General features: G+C 33.0%; 1 protein-coding gene across 4 annotated transcripts in view; it reads left to right on the top strand.

Annotated features, from left to right (window-relative positions):
* Positions 1-12,146, top strand: part of mub (poly(rC)-binding protein mub) — a 167,377-nt gene extending 155,231 nt beyond the window's left edge. For 3 of the 4 annotated variants that reach the window (XM_068775270.1, XM_068775269.1, XM_068775268.1), the window contains 5 exons: positions 1,197-1,290; positions 1,902-2,026; positions 2,756-2,910; positions 3,386-7,480; positions 7,690-7,764. In XM_068775270.1, the coding sequence (XP_068631371.1) occupies positions 1,197-1,290; positions 1,902-2,026; positions 2,756-2,910; positions 3,386-3,686 (675 nt within the window). In that variant the 3' untranslated portion in view covers positions 3,687-7,480; positions 7,690-7,764. Of the gene's footprint in view, positions 1-1,196; positions 1,291-1,901; positions 2,027-2,755; positions 2,911-3,385; positions 7,481-7,689 lie in introns of all 4 variants that reach the window. The other variant, XM_068775272.1, reaches the window with a different exon arrangement.
* The last annotated feature ends 6,680 nt before the right edge of the window (positions 12,147-18,826 follow it).

The raw sequence follows: 18,826 nt of genomic DNA, 5'->3' as shown, positions 1-18,826 counted from the left end.
CCTTAAAACTGGTTTGGATGTGTGGTGTCGAATCCCTAAGTAGCAATTATCAAAAACATTTAGCTGTTAGAGTCCTAGCTGATATGGAATGTAGTGGTTATTTTTATTTACTTTGCGCTGTTTATACCCCTTTGCTTACAGAACATGTATATAAATCCCTGTCATCTATGCACTTTATTCCTCAACGAAACCCCTAATTGATACCATATTTATATGTAGATAGAGGCCCTTATTAATTTCAACACAATGTCATGTATTATAGTCAAAACATGTAGACAAGAACACATCGAGCTTTATCTGTTTGTTTTCTGGCATCGCCGAGATATCGAAAGCTTTTACGTTTATAAAATTCACTGTAATAAAAATGAAGCGAAAGTCAAACATTCCCATATGTGCACCTTTCCTTATTTTGTCTTTACCTTGCCTTTTCCCATAAATCTATTTGTTTATCAACAAATTAATGAACCAATTAACAATGGAGACGCATGTCGTGACCGTGATACGATGATTATTTTTGTTCGAAAACGGTACAGTAAATTTTGCCATTTCCTAACGGTGCGGATTGGATTTGGGCAGCATCATTCAAAACTCACAATGTGGTTGTATTACGGTTTTAGAACAGCTGAGAAAATTCGCAACTACCTTCTTTTCCCAACGTTCAAATTTGCGTTAAAAAAAACCTTTTTCCGAGTATGCTTAACTCAGATATTCAAAAAAGTATTGATTCGAAATATTAGCTTATGGCTGAAGTGGACCAACATCTGAATTAATCATACTTTTATGAATTGCGAATTTTTTTAGAGCTATTGATTATTTTATAATCTAATTTCTACCCAGGTTACCCTACCCAGCGATCCCATCCCGGCAATGTCAGTGAAGACGAAAACAAGCAGCTGGAGCTAATAACGTTGTTAATGTTTTTAAAAATTTTAGCAACATGTCTTTCAGATTGTTCACGAAGCAATCTGAAACCGCAGTTGTTTAAAAAACTGTTTAAACGTTAATTACGTCGTTGAGTATTGTAAAAACAATTTGGCATATATAAATTACAATATTCATTATGATTGCATATGTAACCATTTACATGTTGTTTAAGTAATTTTTAATTAATGTTATTTTTCAGTACTTAATGACGTTTGCAAATTTTATATAAATGGGGTCCATTGCTCTAATACGCAATTGGAATATTTTTATAGATTGGAGGACTGGCTAAATCACCCTTGGCTGGACTTGCTGCACTGGGCCTTGGAGGCCTCACACCAGCTAGCACAGGAGGTTTAAATCCAGCAGGTGGGAACAATTTTATAATAAATTTGACCTACAAAGATTATGTTGATTAACTGTTATCTTCTATGTAAAAAGTGCAACTTTGAGATGTTGAATGAAATCTGTACAATTTTTTAATGTTTCTAATGCACATAACATATTTTTCGGCAACAACGGTTTTTAATTCAATATTAATTCTTAACGTTACTGTGAATAATCACTGCCCGCCTGTCTAATCAAGATTCAAATTCAAAATAATTAGCTGAAAGCATACTTCCGAACGAAATTGCTAAATAGAAACGAGTTCATGTGTTTATCCTAGCTGTGTACTAGGCTAGAATAGCGGGTAAAGATGATTTACTGTATTGACAATTTGGTAATAGAGCTATCGAAACCGCGTGCCAAGGTGGGGTCGAAAAAAAGAACATAAGCGGTGCCGCCGCGAGCTTTGACAGCGGTCTGACGTAACGGTTAAACCGATTCCCCACCACGCCGCGTTTTAAGGCGCGTTAATTATAGCGGTTTCGGTAGTGAAGGAACGTTGGTAATACTAGGCTAATGTGTATATAGTTATTTATACGTTTTATATTAACTCTCAATTGTTGCAATATTGTAAAGTTCCTCCATTATTCCAGCATTGGCCGCTCTAGCCGGATCACAGTTGCGCACTTCCAACCAAGGCCGCAATCAACCCGCAACTAATCAGCAGTCGCACGAGATGACAGTTCCCAATGAACTCATTGGATGCATTATTGGCAAGGTGTGATATTACATATTAGATACGAACAGTGATAAACGTCGCTATGTATATTCCTTATCAGAATACTTTGTATCATCTGTTATTTAGAAATCATCTCAGACCTAGGATCCACTGCCCAAGTCCAGCAGTAAAGCTCCCACCAGTGGTCCCATAAATTGGAAGTAGCCGCATCCAATGTATTCCAGCGATCTTTACAAGGTCCATGGTCTCCTCTCAAAATTCTAAAGATACTAGTGACCATTCGTTCTGCGCGCCATGTGGTCTGCCACTTTAGTTTACCAAACTGCTGGACTATTACGACTATTTTTGTTCGTCTACGGATTTCCTCATCCTTATTCGACCTCGTAGAGAAATTCCGAGTATAACCCGGTCATGGCTTGTTACGTTACTGACTTAAACAAGCTACGGTGAGGTAGACCATGTTTGTGTTCCATATGTACCATGACCGCATTTGTGTTATAATTTATAATAATTTTCTCATGTTTATTTATTCCTAGGTTCCACACAGCTGACATATTTATGAATATCAAATCGCCAATTGTGAAGTACACGTCATTTTGAATTCAACTAAAAATAACGAAAGTAGACTTGAAAGCAGAAAAACTAAACATAGGGATAGTGTATTATATGATGTAGTTCGTTTCGTAAAAAAATGATATATTGTTTTATTTATCTTTTAATTTTATTTCTTTTAACGATGCTATTTTTCATTAATATTATTTTCTGCAGGGCGGCACCAAAATTGCTGAAATCCGCCAAATCTCAGGGGCAATGATCCGGATATCGAATTGTGAAGAGCGCGAAGGCGGTAGCACCGACCGCACCATAACCATATCCGGCAATCCTGACTCCGTGGCTCTCGCTCAGTATCTCATCAACATGAGGTAAGTGGCTCTTGTAAGGTCTTATCTAACTTAGCTTTTCATCCGAAAGTCCAAAGTAAAAATTGCATCCATACATATCCATAAAAGTTTCGCCTTTAGCCCCTGATCGATTTATATTCGGCATCCTACGATCTTCCTTTAATTTATCTTAACCTTTTGGGCCGCGTCGTAAGAAGCACGTAAAATCGAATCTGTGATGACTTACATTAAATATTATTTACCGTTAAATAATCTCTAAAAAGCCAGTAGACATTTAGATCTTGATTTATATAACGTAAGATTACAAACATCATAAAGAAACATTTTAAAGCCATTGTTTTTACGTTATTTTTTATATATTTTTCAAGGTGTAACAAAAGTTATCACAGAATGTTCTGATCAGTGACAAATACGCAATTATTAAATGTGACTTGAAGATCGACGCGGCCCGCTTTGTCGCCTGGCCCTTTACAACAATCCTGTCCCGCTCCCACAGTGTGGAGCTCCAGAAGGCGAATCTCGAGGGTAGTACTTCGGGGGGCTCGTCGAGTTCTTCGAACAACCCCCTGGCCTCCGCTATCCCTCTCGCGCAACTCCTCACCAAGACCGGGGCCCTTGGAGCCCTTAATTCCCTCACCGCCCTTGGAGGTCTCACAGACCTTCTCAGTGGAAACAACACACAGCCTGTACAGACCACCGGCGTACATCGCAACCACAAATCCTTCAACCAGCGGCGCCAAGACGACGAGACACCCACAAAGACATCGAAAGAACGAAATAAATACAACCCCTATTAAGTATCTTAGCCGAATTAATATGATTTGTTCCGAACTGAAGTCATCCAAAGAATAATCGACCGCCTTAAAAAGCGCGTCGAATCTCTTTATTTACGTCGTACATTTAGTTTTGTAAGAAATATTATTTAAGTTAAAATCATTTGTCTCTATCATAATTAAAATCCCCGCAATGGTTCTTGTTTATAAGATAATAATTTAAACCCTTATTTTCTTGGTTTCTTTCGTAACGATCTTTTGTTAATTGGGGTCATCTACTGACAACATTTAACATTTCTAGGGTTTTAAGACTGTATCTATATGTTGATGGTGCATACAGGTTGAGAAACATGTAGAAATATATAATTCAGTTTAATGTTTTCTACTATTTACGTATCATATAAAAATATATGAATGAAGGATGCGAATCATGACTTAATACTTGATTGGCTATTAAAAATTCGTTTCTTTTAGTATTTCGTTTAATATTTAACTTAATATTTTTGTACATAAGATAGGCGACACAAACTATTTTGGTAATAATTACAAACGTAAAACGATCAACAAAATGTTAAATAGCTAAATCGTCCTGTATGCCCAAAGCAGCGTTGTTATCACATCTTTATATTTAGTTTTCAGGTAATTTACGATCTGTTATACCACTATTTCATTACATAAAAGGAAATATACGATATGCAATCGAATCGATTTGTCAAATTACACCGCTGAACGTAATTTGACAAACCGATAGCATATTTTATAAATCTATTCTGTCAAACACAGAAGTATTCACAAAAATATACCATTACAAAACATTTTACTTTATGTAGAAGAAACTTACACAAATTCGAATTGAACAACCGTTTGATATCTTATATTCTTATAAGCACCTATTACCGCTGCATGCTAAATCGATAATAATTATCGATGTAATATTTTCGTCAATTTATTTAACAATTATATTCTTTGTAAATTCTATTGGTTAAATCCTCCGTTAGTATATTGAAATATCTGATACATTAGTAATTAATGCCGATTTAAATGTTGCGGTAATAAGTGTTTTTTTTTGAAGTCAATAAATAAAAGCCATTATTGTAACTTACATCAGAATCTTAAAATAACTATTTCGCAGAAGTCCTTTAATTCGACATTTCGATTCATCATATTATCTATAGAAAATACAGGTATATTGTATTATAAAGGTATTAATTGCTATACAAGCGATTTTTTTAGATCCATGGACACCAGCATCATGATCGAATGTATTAAATAAATGTGGAATGCTACACTAACTCTGTAAAAGAATATAGTTCGAACAAACCCTCGTCCTGGTTTAATTGAAGTAAGTTTTACAGTTCACATTTTACGAACATGTTTAAGGTTTGTGTTATAAATGTCAAATATTGATGTCATAAAATATGCCTGTCTTTTTTATAGCGACGGAGTAATATCTAAAGAATTTAATTCAAATAGTACACGCGTATACAATGTACGTTCTATACATTTTCAAAGATGTACGTTATTTTTTGTAAGAAGAAGCAAATTGACGTCAGTCAGGAATAGATGCGGCGTACTCCGCATTTAAAAGATAATGTTTCTTGCATAAAATTACCTTTCATGTGGTTAAATTTTTATCGATTTTTCTATTACTTAATATATATTATAGTTAATAAAACAGTTTAAAATTAGTATGTTCTCGATACACCTTTCTTCCATTTATTATTACAAAGAGCACATAACCCTTTAAAATTCAAAATATCATAGTCTTTGTTATGTATTAAATCAATATTTTTGGACAAAATTAAATTTTCTGTATATGTTCTTGTATTTAATTTTTAAAATTACGAAGGACATTACTAACTAGGGATCGTGACAATAGTAGTAAATACATAGATGCTTAAAAGGTAGTGATTGAATGCAGATGGCTTTGCGTTGATTAAGTAATAAGTCTACTGAAATTGAAAAACAGGGTGTATGGTGTAGGCATCAAACTATACTTGGTATTCGAAAGATAAGATTAATATTCTTAGTGAGTATACGAATGTGATACTGTAGAAATACACAAGGTGCAAAGACACGAAATGATATAAAAATAAATCGGACAATGAGCAAAGAAAAATCAATTTTTTTAAACTATTTTTTTAATTATTTTAGAAGACAATGTGACCATGGCTAGAAATAACAATATAATTTTTATATATAATATAAGCCATCATGAATTTGAATCAATCCTTGATTCAGAATTAGTGCTGAAAGCATTGGTAGAAAATTTTCTAAAAGCACATAAAGAAAAGGTTACCACGCTCTTTAACCAGAACGCGGTTTACAAAACACAAAGAGTAAGGCGGATGTGAAAAGATTGTAATATTTGTTTGCTTTACTAAAAGTCTCGAGTTCAATAAAGTGGAACAGTACTTTATCATAATGTTTTTTTACGTTTGCTCTGTTATCAGATCATATAACAATGTAAGCCGTGCATTCTCGCAATTATTAAGAGCATATTCGATAAGTTTTTATCGTAAAATTTATTCTAAAATAGGTAGGGGCAACTTCTACGGTAAATATCGCCTCGCTATTTTTCTAAAAGACCTAACGCAACTTGTCCAAATGTGGTGCAGTTTAACTCAACAAATCAAAAAGGTTACAATCTGGCTATAGCAGATCTGAGGCGAAAGAAAAAACTTTTATCGCCTTCTTTATCACTGTGTTTTTATTTATTTAAAAAAATTAGAAACAATTTTACATTTTTTACATACAACTTTTTTTCTAATTCAAAATTCTTTTTTTTAAACTGCCTATAAATACAAAAGGTGTAGTAATTAAATAAAACACTGTAAATGTGTACACTGGAAAGTAACAGAGTATGGTTTGATGACTACTGACTACTGAATATCAGCTCTGTGTATTTTTAATGAGAGATGATATTAAAGCATTTGTATCCGTAGATTAATATTATTAGTGTTACTATTTATATTTATTTATATGGAATATAAGACGAAAATTTCATTTAACACGTGTATTTGGTCAAAATTTAAATCGACTGTTTCCTTAATCAAGAACGATTGAATATATTTCATTTTGCACCACGTAATGCACTTCCCTTCCGTTTGTGTATTGACTTACTCTTAAATGTTTGATCAATTTGAAATAGTAGATTGGGATGTTTTATATTTATATCTTAGTAAGATAAGAAATATTATTAATTAGAAATAGCTAAGCGATTAGACCCTTAGTGATGGCAAAAGGAAGCAGATCTTATCGGCAACTCCTGTTTTGCCACGTAACGTAATTACATGTAAAAATTGCCAAGGAAATGTTTTGTCAGTGAGTCTGACAAAACATTACACAGGGCGTTAAAACTTCACACGGCGTAGGCCTTTACAATATCTTATTAATTAGTGTGAACTTGAAAATCGAGGTCCAATTCAAATGTAACTTTAGATGTAGTCCTATTTGGGAAACACATTATTCGGCTGCCAATATAATTTTATTTGTAATAAAATCATGTTAATTTTAAGATAATGATCATTTTCATATCTTTTCAGGAATCGTATTACTCGCTAGTATCATTAAGTGAAAGTATTGTTTTAAGTAAATACTTAATAAAATAATAACGGAAGGTCTGTTTTTTATTTGTGTACTGCGTCCGTTGTATAATGCTTTGTATGTGTTAAGAACAGGTAAACAATTATTTAATGCTAAGTCTCCAAGAACCCACGCCATTTTCCTGTAGACCAAAACATTCCCGTGATACCTGACACGCTGACTGGTCCACGAGTACCTACATCCCACAGCCAACCGGATCATCCAATGTCCCGGTAAGAGGTCTCCTTTAACTTTTACTTTAATTCCTAGATTATCCACGATATGTTGGACAGTTTGCAACTCAATACTTTTGTCTGGACTGACTAAGTCTCTGCATTCAATTCCTTGCGCCTCCAACTCCATCCGGTAACGATCGTATATTTTGTACAAACAGTCGATTGTTTATGAAGTTTAGTTCTTAGTATGTCCATGAATATTTCAGGATCACAATGGAGACCGCCGGCTTGCCCCTGCCCGGCTACCACTACATCGCTCCCAACCACATCGTGAAAGCACCGATTCATTGAATGGAGCTTCGCGGCCAGAATTCCAACGTTGTGTTCAAGCACCACGAAGACCTCGGTTACGTATACCAGCCGCAGTACGGGAATCTGGCTCCGATATTTTTTTTCAAATGAAGTCGAGACCAACCAAGTCAACAATAAATAAAGCAATTGGCACGTAGCTGAACACGTATGTTTACATTTGTTACGAGTTTATAAGTATTTTAGATATTCTTATATTTATTCTCCACTATTTAATTAAATGGAGTGGTCGGTCGCGAGCTCGACGGTAGTAATGTATTGTATTGTACGGTTACACGAAAGGGTCAGGATTGTGCAAATGAGAAAAGAAACGATGATTCAAAGTGACTGACGTTTTAAAATATTTTGATCGATCCGTGAACAGTGAATTCTGCGAACCATGCAAAGCACTTAACTAAATGGATTCTTTTTCTTTCTCCTTCTGACTTCGTTCACTGTTCAGGGATTAAAATTTTCGACATTGGGTGTTAGCTAAGCTGATCGAATTTACTATGAAGTTAAGCGGTCAAGTAATTCAATTATTTTTTGGATTTATTTTTTATTGTAACGATCGCTGCAGGTCACAAATTGTTCAAATTATTTATGTGGGACGTCGGTTTGCACGCGTTGCTGCGTTACTATCGAGCTCGAACCCGCTGACGTAGCCTAGAATTAGATTAGCGAACAGAGTGAGAGGGTTAAAGACAATATTTGTAAATAACTAAGGTAATTACCTGAACAATTAGGTATTACAGTAGCGCTCTTATGCACTAACGGCCAATGGCGAGGGCTTATGACGAAACATGTCCTGGCGAATTAACATTGAACACAATTAGCCCGTAGACAAGTCCTGTGTCGGAAGAGAAGCCAGAAGAATTTAGTGCATAGGAAATCTAAGAGTTGCGTCATGAAGACGCGGCAATACGAAACCGATGGGATCAAATCCTTTAATAAACTTACATAAAGGAGAGGAAAGATATCGAGAGAGTCGTCTACAATCATTAAAAAGACGTTAGTTTTTAAAAGATAGAGTTGCTAATTGTGATAGCTTTCTAATTTATTTTCATTCAAAGATCTCTAAAATAATATACAACTTGTATAAATTGGCTACTGGAAATTTTTAATTCGAATGTATATTGGTCTAGGGATCAAGCCAAAGATTGTTAAAGTTTGTTTAAACATTAATGATGTTGTGGATTTATGCTAAATTATTCTGAGAATACTTAGTAATTTAATGTAGAGTGTTTCGTTTAAATTATTTTATTACCCTCTCCAAAATATTAATGGTATATTAGTGTTAGGTGAAGGGGTACAGGTTGCCCGATAAGCGTCATATTTCAAAAGAAAAAAAGAGAAAATCAAAATAAAAATGGCTTAGTTTAAGGTAGAGGTAAGGATAGGACCAGTGTAATGTATATGCTTTTCAATGAACTCTTACAAATTACAAGTTAGTGCCAAGACGAAATACACGTTTGTGCCAATAATAAGTATACTCCGCGGAAAGGGGTTTTTACAAGCCCCGTTGTCGTTTATTATTCAAAAATATTCAAATATAATAATGCAATTACTAAAAGTAATTATAATCTAATCCACTATATTTTATTAATTTTGCACTCTAGGTATAAGTTAACACAGATAAGCTAAATATTCTTAAAACATATCCCAAAACAAACTTTCCCTGAAGTCTTCCCCTTCTGAATTTCATTATTAATTGTAAAATAAATGATTGTACGTGCCAAAGTTGTGTCTGATAGCTCTCCTCGGGTTTGTATTTAAATGTGAACTTTATTGGTGACATCTCTATTCGTACTAGTCAAATTCATTTAAAATTATAAAGGCAACCTTGTCGTGTCTAGTCAAAATTTTATTTCAATCGGTAGATCTTTAATCTTTTTTTATTCAAAAATATACATTTATATCGCCATTTACGGTGTGTTATAAATTTTTGTTGTTTTTAACTCTCTTCGAAAATATTTTATTTTATTTTAGCAATAAAAATGATAAAATCAATTATTTATATATAAATTTGCTTATAAGACAATGTATAGAGCTTTGTACATTTAAATATCACACAGGTAAAATAGAATTTAAACGTTAGAGGTACTATGGCGACGGAGTTGTGTGTAAAATACTAGGAAGTTTCTAGCTGTGATTGTCGTGGATCGCACTTTAGTGCAGGATGCTACGTCAGTTAGAGCTTAACGTGGGATCGGTCAGATGCAGGTAGTCATAGCACACGCTTTATTAGCTCGTATTCGCGGAACTGATGCGCCGGTGCAGGTTTGTCGCGGAGAAAGAGGAATGTTGTACACAGAAGGAAAGAAGCTCATTTATAAAGGCGGAACGTTGTCAGTTGTAATTGAAATAACTTTTAAAAGAGACTTGGTGTATTGATGTTGATGCATATTACGATGTTTAGTACAATGCGATTTAAATACGATTAGTGAATAGTATGATTTGGTCTCGTGTATTATTTGGATGTATTATCGATATGGTATTAGTTAGTGACATCATATTATAATATAATTATAATCGTGTTAGCGTAGCTGTTAAACATTGTTACTGTTATTTTGATTTGCTCAATTATTTAAAAGTTTACGTTAGCTAGAAGACATTTTAATTGATTTTTGCGTTTGCATAGTGCCCTAGTTGAAATCTCAGTGTAGCTGTGATCGAAATTTTCGAATGAAGACTTAGCTAGTTGTATTGTATAATGTATGTGAACACGTGTCTGTTATTACAAACGTAGCTTTGTTGTGATTGATTCATTAATTCTGGAATGTCGCACGGTGATGTCTCGCAATGTGTAGACCTTGGAGGACAAACGTGTATCGCTTCCAGTTATGTTCTATTTTCTTGAGTAGTCCGTTAATGTAAGTTAAACAAGGAGTTAATAAGCATAATTTTGTTGTTTAAAGTTTTACCTATACGTTGATAGCAATAATGTAACTTTTTTTGATATTCTTTGGTAATCATATAGTTTTTGTTGTACGTTATGAATCATTAGCCTTTATTGACAGGGTCAAACTGCGCTGTATAATAAGAGTAATTGAATTCAATTTTTAGCAAATATTTACTAAATGTAATAGTGAATTTTTTAGAATTTTCGTGTTGGCACCTGAATTTTAAATTCTTATTGCACCATTTTTAATAGAAAGTAAATTATCCCTATTTTGTATTATGTGGCATAAATGCGTTGAAAATTTCACAATTATTGTATTTCGAATCTCCCGAACGTTTCGAATTCTTAATGGAATAATATTTAACATAAGTAAATACGAAAGTGCTAAATTAAAAATATTTTGCTATCTTCTTCACTAATCTAAATCCACATACAGGTTTGAGACGATTGGGTAATAAGGGTTGTGTAATTTGTTATGCATATACAATATATAAAATATTTGCTTTATTCCCTTTAGATATATTTTATTTAGTACCTATTTCAAATGTGAAACTACGCAGTAGATTACCAGGGTAAAAATACAGATAGTGTCCTTCTAAGTTGATATCAATAGTTCAAATGGATCCAAAAGCTTATGAAGTCCTATATATTATTCACAAAAGCTACTGCTTTGTATAATAAAAATGACCAGTACATTGCACGCGTAATGTTTTCGGAAGTATGGCACGGTCTGCGAAGTATACGAACATACTTGTACCTACCAAATGACTCGCTGTTTGTAATATATTTACTGCAGGCGGTGCCATTATGATTTTGTGTAATAAGTGTAAAAAGGTACTTATCGACTGAGTATAGTTAAGAATAGTGTCGAAATGGCAATAATCTGAAGAGGTCGTTACTTCGATTACGAAAAGAAAGCATTTAATTTTCAAATCATTCTTCAACAATGTTCAATATTGTAAATCATTATTAACATACCTCAATTTCATAAAGTCACTCAGGGACTCACAATGTGCAGTAGTATGTGTAGTTTTGATATCAAATTCGAGCAATATATAGTTATAGTTTCGTCCCTTTTTAACACAGTCCTGTCATGAAAATCCTTTGTAAACATATTGTATTCAAATATTTTAAAACAAAAGAGTTCAACCTTAATTACATTTGTGGTAATTCTAAAGTAAATAAAAAAGGTCAAAGCTTTGTAACTGAATTGTACTGGATTAAAGATGGGACCTGTATTATATTGTAGGTGTATTCATGGGTTCATTTTTTTTTTAATGAAACCGGTGGTACATAGGTGAAGAATATGTGTATGTAGAGGTTTTAATTTCAAACTCATCTCTAGTTATTATCTAAACTTGTCATATCTTTAAAAATATCACTGTATTTGTCGACATATCTAATCGTTTTGTGAATTGAATTGATTAATGTTAATAAATATAAATGTTGTACTTACGGTTACAGTATACTGTCATGAGGTTAGTTTCTAAATAATTATTAACGTTTGTTTTCATTAAGTTAATTCAATAAAGTGTGTAAATAACATATTTATTTCATTTCCGACCACACCCTTCAATAGGTAAATGAAATTTATGATGACATCTAGTTTTTATAAATTTTATGTATCGTGTTTTTGTTGACTTTTGTTAGTTAATTGATTCCGACACAACTAAACGGTGCCTTTATATGCTATTCCCTGTGTCGCTAAACTACTACTAGCGCCATCCGAAGAAACAGATTGCCGTCGTGAATTATAATTTTTGGATAGAACTAAATAAGATTGTTGTAAAATCAAAAGTACCACCGCCTAGACTTTTATATCCATTTTAATAAATCAAAAGAAATAGCAGATTATAACAAACTACATGTTTATTTATGAACGGAGTTTTTTTTATGGGAATTAATTAAGAAAATTAAGTTCGAAGTTACAAGCCTATTGCAAGAGCTAAATCTTACAACAAGCCTACAAATCCACAGCCAGCAGCCTTACGCAATTCCATTGAATTTCAATATAATTTCACAGCACCTATCAGTGCGAAGGCATATTTAAAGTCCGGTCAAAATATCTATGAAGTACAAAGCTTTAAGACGCCTAAATGATCGTGCCTATAATATTTTGAATTTGATTCATATTTAACGTTAAAAACATCTTTATTCAAGAAAGCGTTTATGTGCACATTTGAATCGCCTATTATTATAAGTAGATACTCTACAGAAAAATATTTGAATACTCTAGATATTTTTAAATGAAATTGAACTTATATGTGTGCTTATTAATATCGACCACCTTGTGGGACGGGGTCTATAAGGTGATTTGCCGTACAGAGGTGAGTAGAGAGGACGACCCCTTCGTCTAGTCAGATAAAGTGCTGTACGCAGCGGGATCAGCTAGGATGCTGGCGGTCAGTTTTCTTCCTGGAGGTCAGTGCGAACCATAGTGCTGTAAGAGCAAAATCTGATGAAATTTTTTTTCTATACTAATTTGTAATACTTCTAGAACTTTCTTTATTCTAATCATATTTCTTTATGTTGTGCAATTATTATTTTTTTATACGAAGAGAAACAAAATAGCTTATTTTTATCATAAATTATTTTCTAAAGAGGTTTAGTAAAAGTGTATTCTTTGTAGATTTAATTACTTGCTGTGCTCATATTTAAGTTTTTAATTTAATTATTCCAAAAAGAATGCCCTTTGCGTATTTAATACTTACCTATGCACTCTTAACAACTTTAAAAATGTTTAATTTAAGTAGGAATCTCTTACTTTCATACAAGTAGTACCTTTTGTCTTTTAAAATGTAAAATTAAAATTTAAACAACTTTCAATATAGCGGGTGTATGGTAAACACAGAATTATTTTATCATACTTTTCAAATAACGTACTAGATGGCGCTAGTCAATAACCCTCCTTAAACTTTACTAATTTACCAACTCTCTTTAAAAACTACTCTTTATGCGTGTAATATGTGCTCCACAAAATTAAACAATTATATATCCCAAAAATTGTGTTTTTGTCTTCCGAGACCTTGAAGAGCAGTCTACCATCTGTAGACGTATTCATCAACCCCAGAGTAATAAATCTATATTTACAAGTAAAAGAGGATCTACTGTTAAACAAATTTTAGTAGATAGGGAACCAGAAAGAATTAAGAAAAGATTGACTGTATAAAACAGAAAGTGTGAAGAGCTTTATGAGAAAACCATTGAGAGAGATAAGGATGGTCTCTATATAGTCCGTCCAAATAGAATCTGTTGTACAAGAATCGGTGAAAATCTTTCTTGATGGAGAATATTCTAAAGCATATATTACCAGCCTGTAGAGATGACAGCATACGCAGAAGATGGTTATCGATGTCTGGAGAATGTGGTCAGAGAAGTATTTAATAACCCAAATACAAATGGACTGCCAAGAAACTAAATCAGATCGTGATCATTCAAGACGTTAAAATACCACGGACCGGCTTTTAGGCAGAATTAATGAAAAACATACCGGTCGCAGTAACGTAACTCGAGTGGTGTCGTTCAAAACCAAGACTGGTTTAATTAAAAGAGCTTGCAATAGGCTTGGTTTCCTTTCGAGGAGAGATACCGAGATACATTTAAGAGAGAGATACATTTAAGATTTTTTTTTGTTTGTAAAACGTAAAGTTTATTTGTTAAAACTTAGATTTTATCCTCTTTTCATTGTTCAGTTATATCAGGGTGGACAGCCATTCTACTTAAAAATCCAGTAAGTATTTCATTTCAGTTTATAAGTTATTAAAAAACAAGTTGTTTAGTAGGTGGAATGTCTAATCTTATTTTATGTAGTTATATCTGTATTACCGTAACTTTATATATCAATGGATTTATACAAGTATATTTAGTTCACGTCCCAGTACACTAGATGGCGTTATTAGTCGATGAAAGTAATATTTTCAACAACAATAAATTTTTTGTTACTTATTGCTAGTTTTCATTACATATTTGCATAGAATGTAAATAAACTTTGAAAAAACATATCTTCAATATTTATTCGACATTTATTATACAAAATACGAAGAATATATGCCTTGTGTCGCCTCAGCCGGCAGTCGTGTCGATCTAAGCTCACAGACCCTAGCGTAAGCGCTACGTGAATTCAGCTCCGATGAAGCTGTAAAAGCCCCCAAGCTAACAGCGTCAACTTCAAACGAGAATAAGTAAAATCGCAAATCAAATTAAAAAATTGGAAATAGAAATTAAGAATATAAATTTAAATATAAGCTATTATCTTGTTTATTAAAATAAATAATTCAATGATAAATAACTGAATACTGAATAAATAATATACTGAATAAATAACTCATTAATAAATAAATAAATAATTATTTATTAATGAGTTAATTTATGTTTTACAAGAAGCATTTTTAATTTTTTTTTTGTTCGATGGCTAATTTTATTAATAGTGGTATTTTTTTAAAGATATACATAAATTATATACAAGGTTTTAAATGCTTTTATGTTTGTATTGCTTGGGCAACCAAGAAAACTTTGCAAATTCGCCAGTAAACGTTTTACCTCTTTTTCTTTTTAAATAATTGTTTGTCTTTCTTGAAAGAAAAGTAAATAGGAAAGAGCGAAATGGTTATTCTGATGTTTCGTTGTAGTAGAGGCGCGGTGGCGAGTCAAGTTGAACGCTACGCAGTTAGGCAATCGCCCGAGGGTTCGCGGCGACGACAAAAGCGTTGGCGTACTTTCTGACCTAGTTACCAAAAAGGGTGTTTTTTCCTGAAGCAATATTCATGTTTTAGATTATGTCTAGAATTATCATTATTATGATTTCTTAATTATTAACGATTGGTTATTAGCGCAAAAGCTATAAAGAGGTACATATAGTTTATTTGCTGTCAATTTACGCATAGAACACCACTATCTAAAAGCACAGGTTTCAGAAATAATAAATAATGTAATGTGTGATAATATAGTAAAAAAAGGGCTTTCAAAATTCTGATTACTTCATCATCTTGAAATGAAGCCTCCTCCAAAGGTCGTAAATATCGCTGCTGCGGTGTTACTTGTCATAAATAAGTTCTTTTTAATATACGTTAACGATCACTGTTGATTTAAGACGATCAGCTAGCTTGTTTTTAAAATAGTCTTAACATAAGCAATACAAAATTTAAATTCATTCCAAGATCTTCGTTTTAATGAAAATTAAGGTTCTCGTTACCTTAATTTTCCATTAAAATTTTAGTGGAAATGATTCAAGCTATTTATTTACACTTTTTTGTACACCATAGACAATAACTTAAAAAAGAAACAATTCATATAGAATTACAAGAGGCGGTCTTATTGCTCGAGGCGATCTCTACCAGACAACCTTTGGATGGAGATGAGAGACATGAATGAGAGGGCAGTTTTGAGTGTACACACATACATATATACTCATAAATAACATAAATATTTATATATACATACAAATATCCAAAATTTCTTATAGATACACAAGCTATTTGTACATTTAGTAGATCTTCCTTGCGAATTTGATCTCTCAACAGTACACAAAATATTTTTTTTAAACCGATGTTCATCTTTATAGGACACCTTTACGAAATTATAGTTTTTTTTTCAGAAACCTCTTGACATAGGTTTCCGTTTCAAAACAACTTATTTCAATTTCATATAAGATTCTGAAAAAAATATTTCTTTGTATTATCCAAATACCCTGTAATAGAGCCGCTAAAAAGTAGTCAAAGAGCCTCGCTCGTTTCACTCGCGTGCCACGGTTTGCTGACCTCCGTCTTATGTACTTATGATGATTATGTTGCATTCCTGCCATTCACGCTACCCTTCATTGTCTGTTATGTTATGTTTTTGTATATATTTCATACAACTTTTAAAGGAACGTGCCATAACTCTCAGAGGTTGAATAAAATTTAGTTCACAGGGTAGTAGCTGAGCTTAATATAATGATTCGTTGCATATGCGACACGACACGAAAATAATTTTAAAAATATGTATTAATTGTAACATAAGTATAATTTTTGAATCGTAAAAGACATTGTTTAAATAAAACAATGTTCATAAAAAACTAAGCTAAGAAATTATACAGGTGATTGGTTATAAGCGTAATAGCTAAAAAGTGGTGAATATATTCGCATTTGCTGTCAAATAATATGTGGTAGACTCTTTTCCAAACTCAATGGCCGTCTCTGCAGACTTAATACAGGCAGAAATTATTGGCCTGTCGCATTCCAATATAAAAGAAAATATTTAATTAACATATTTCAGAAGGGAGTATTTTATACAGATTCAATGGGTGCACAAGCTTCAATTTATTTTGCTGACATTCTATATAAACCTGCAACTATCACCGACTGAAACAATTGTTCTCTCAAAAAGGGTTTCCTGTTTGCTCCTATGATCACCATAAAAATTCATCATTTGCAATAGTCAAGATGGAGGCTACGCTGGGGGTACCGAGTATTTATCTACTACCTTTTTTCAACGTAAATGTCGTTGAACGTCGACGTCATCGTTTTTGGAACACAATATTATTAACACCTGCAGAACTTGAGTGTTATTTTTTTTTTTGTCTTGTAATCTAAAATGAGTTCAATGTATGCCTAAAAAGTTCTGACTGGTGGACCTCGTGGATTGTAAACCTTTCTGTAGAAATGCCGAGCTTTATGACGATAATTTTTTTCAATGTCTGCGGGGTGGTGTCGTGTTAGTTCTTATTTTTGGTTGCTTGGATGTATACTAAATATGACCGATGAGATTAAACTAAAATCAAATATTATAGATAAAAAATTGTCAGCCAATATTTCTCGCACTGTATTGTAAATCGTTTGATTATTCTATTTTGTCTTCATAGGCTTTTTGTAGATAAATAGGTGCACGCTGCGCAGCACATGAACGACACGATTTTGTCTTTTCGAGTAATCATTAACAAGTAATTAAAATTATTTCCTCCAAATGCTTCAAAAATATTTTGCATACAGTTCTGAGAAGGAGTCAAGAACTCTGCCATAATACCGCCGTGTTACCCTCCTGACCTAATAATATTTTTAGTACGTGTAACTCAGACTTACTAACAACAACTGGTCGTTAACACATGAAAATATATTATTCGAAGTCATCTAATGTTGTTCTCTATATGTACATATTTATCGTATTACTCGTATTACAGACTTCATAATGTACATTAAATATAAAAGTATCTTAAAGGGGAGTATTGAATGGTAGGTTATAAAAATGTCAATTACATTAACATCATAGCCTAAGATACCTATTTCTGGAAGTTATATCCAATATAATATTTATTAATATCTTTTCGTTGCAAAACAATACTTTTAAAATCTGGTTAGTCTAAATAACGTTATATTATTCAAAGGAATAGCGATTTTATAGTTAAACTGTTAGTAAATTCTTCTTATAAATTAAAGTATACACTCCTTAACACGTTCACTGCGGGCCCAATTTTGAAGAACTTTCAGCTGGTGCAGCTGAGGTCGAATCAGCCTCAAGCTGAACTTCCTAGTAGTGCGGTTGGGGCCTTTTCTGCCTCATGTTCATCAATTGTTTTTATAGCTATATTTGTCTTTGTCATACCTCATACGGTTGAATGTAAACAGCCGCCGCACTAGAGAGAAAACACGAGTTTTACGCGCCGCACCAGTGCAAAGTCTACCATGAGGCTGAATCGACCTCAAGCCGCAGTGAACGTGTTAAAAGAAATTAGCGTTACGATATATTTATAAAAAAATTGCCTTCTAAACTCATATTAAAGTTCTCAGCATATCCAATATTTTTAATAACAGCGTATAAAACTTTATTGTAAAATATAAAAGACAGATTTCTGAAATATTGTTTTAATCTCAAGCACCGTTTTCTAACTAAAATATAACTGCAGGTTTTCAAAATGCAATAGCAAATTTATTCGCACTCTCAATACAAGTATGAATGAAAACATGCTTTATGGAGAAAATTACACTCTGCGGTTTCATATGTGGAGAGCATGGTTGATAGTAACCATTATTGTCAGTAAATACTATAAACATGGAGGGCATTGGCCTGGATGGATAAGATGGATACACAAAACAGATAATTGTAATAAATCATAATCATTGTTAAAATTGCACACGTACTATCAAAAAAGGCGCAAGCAATGTTTGAATTTGCACGTTAAT

Source organism: Battus philenor, unplaced genomic scaffold (assembly GCF_028537555.1).
Source record: "Battus philenor isolate CCGP_79_NKW_IND1 unplaced genomic scaffold, ilBatPhil1.0.hap1 SCAF_8, whole genome shotgun sequence".
Lineage (NCBI taxonomy): Eukaryota > Metazoa > Arthropoda > Insecta > Lepidoptera > Papilionidae > Battus > Battus philenor.
The sequence above is the reverse complement of the archived record's forward strand: the minus strand, read 5'-3'. Positions and strand labels throughout refer to the sequence as shown.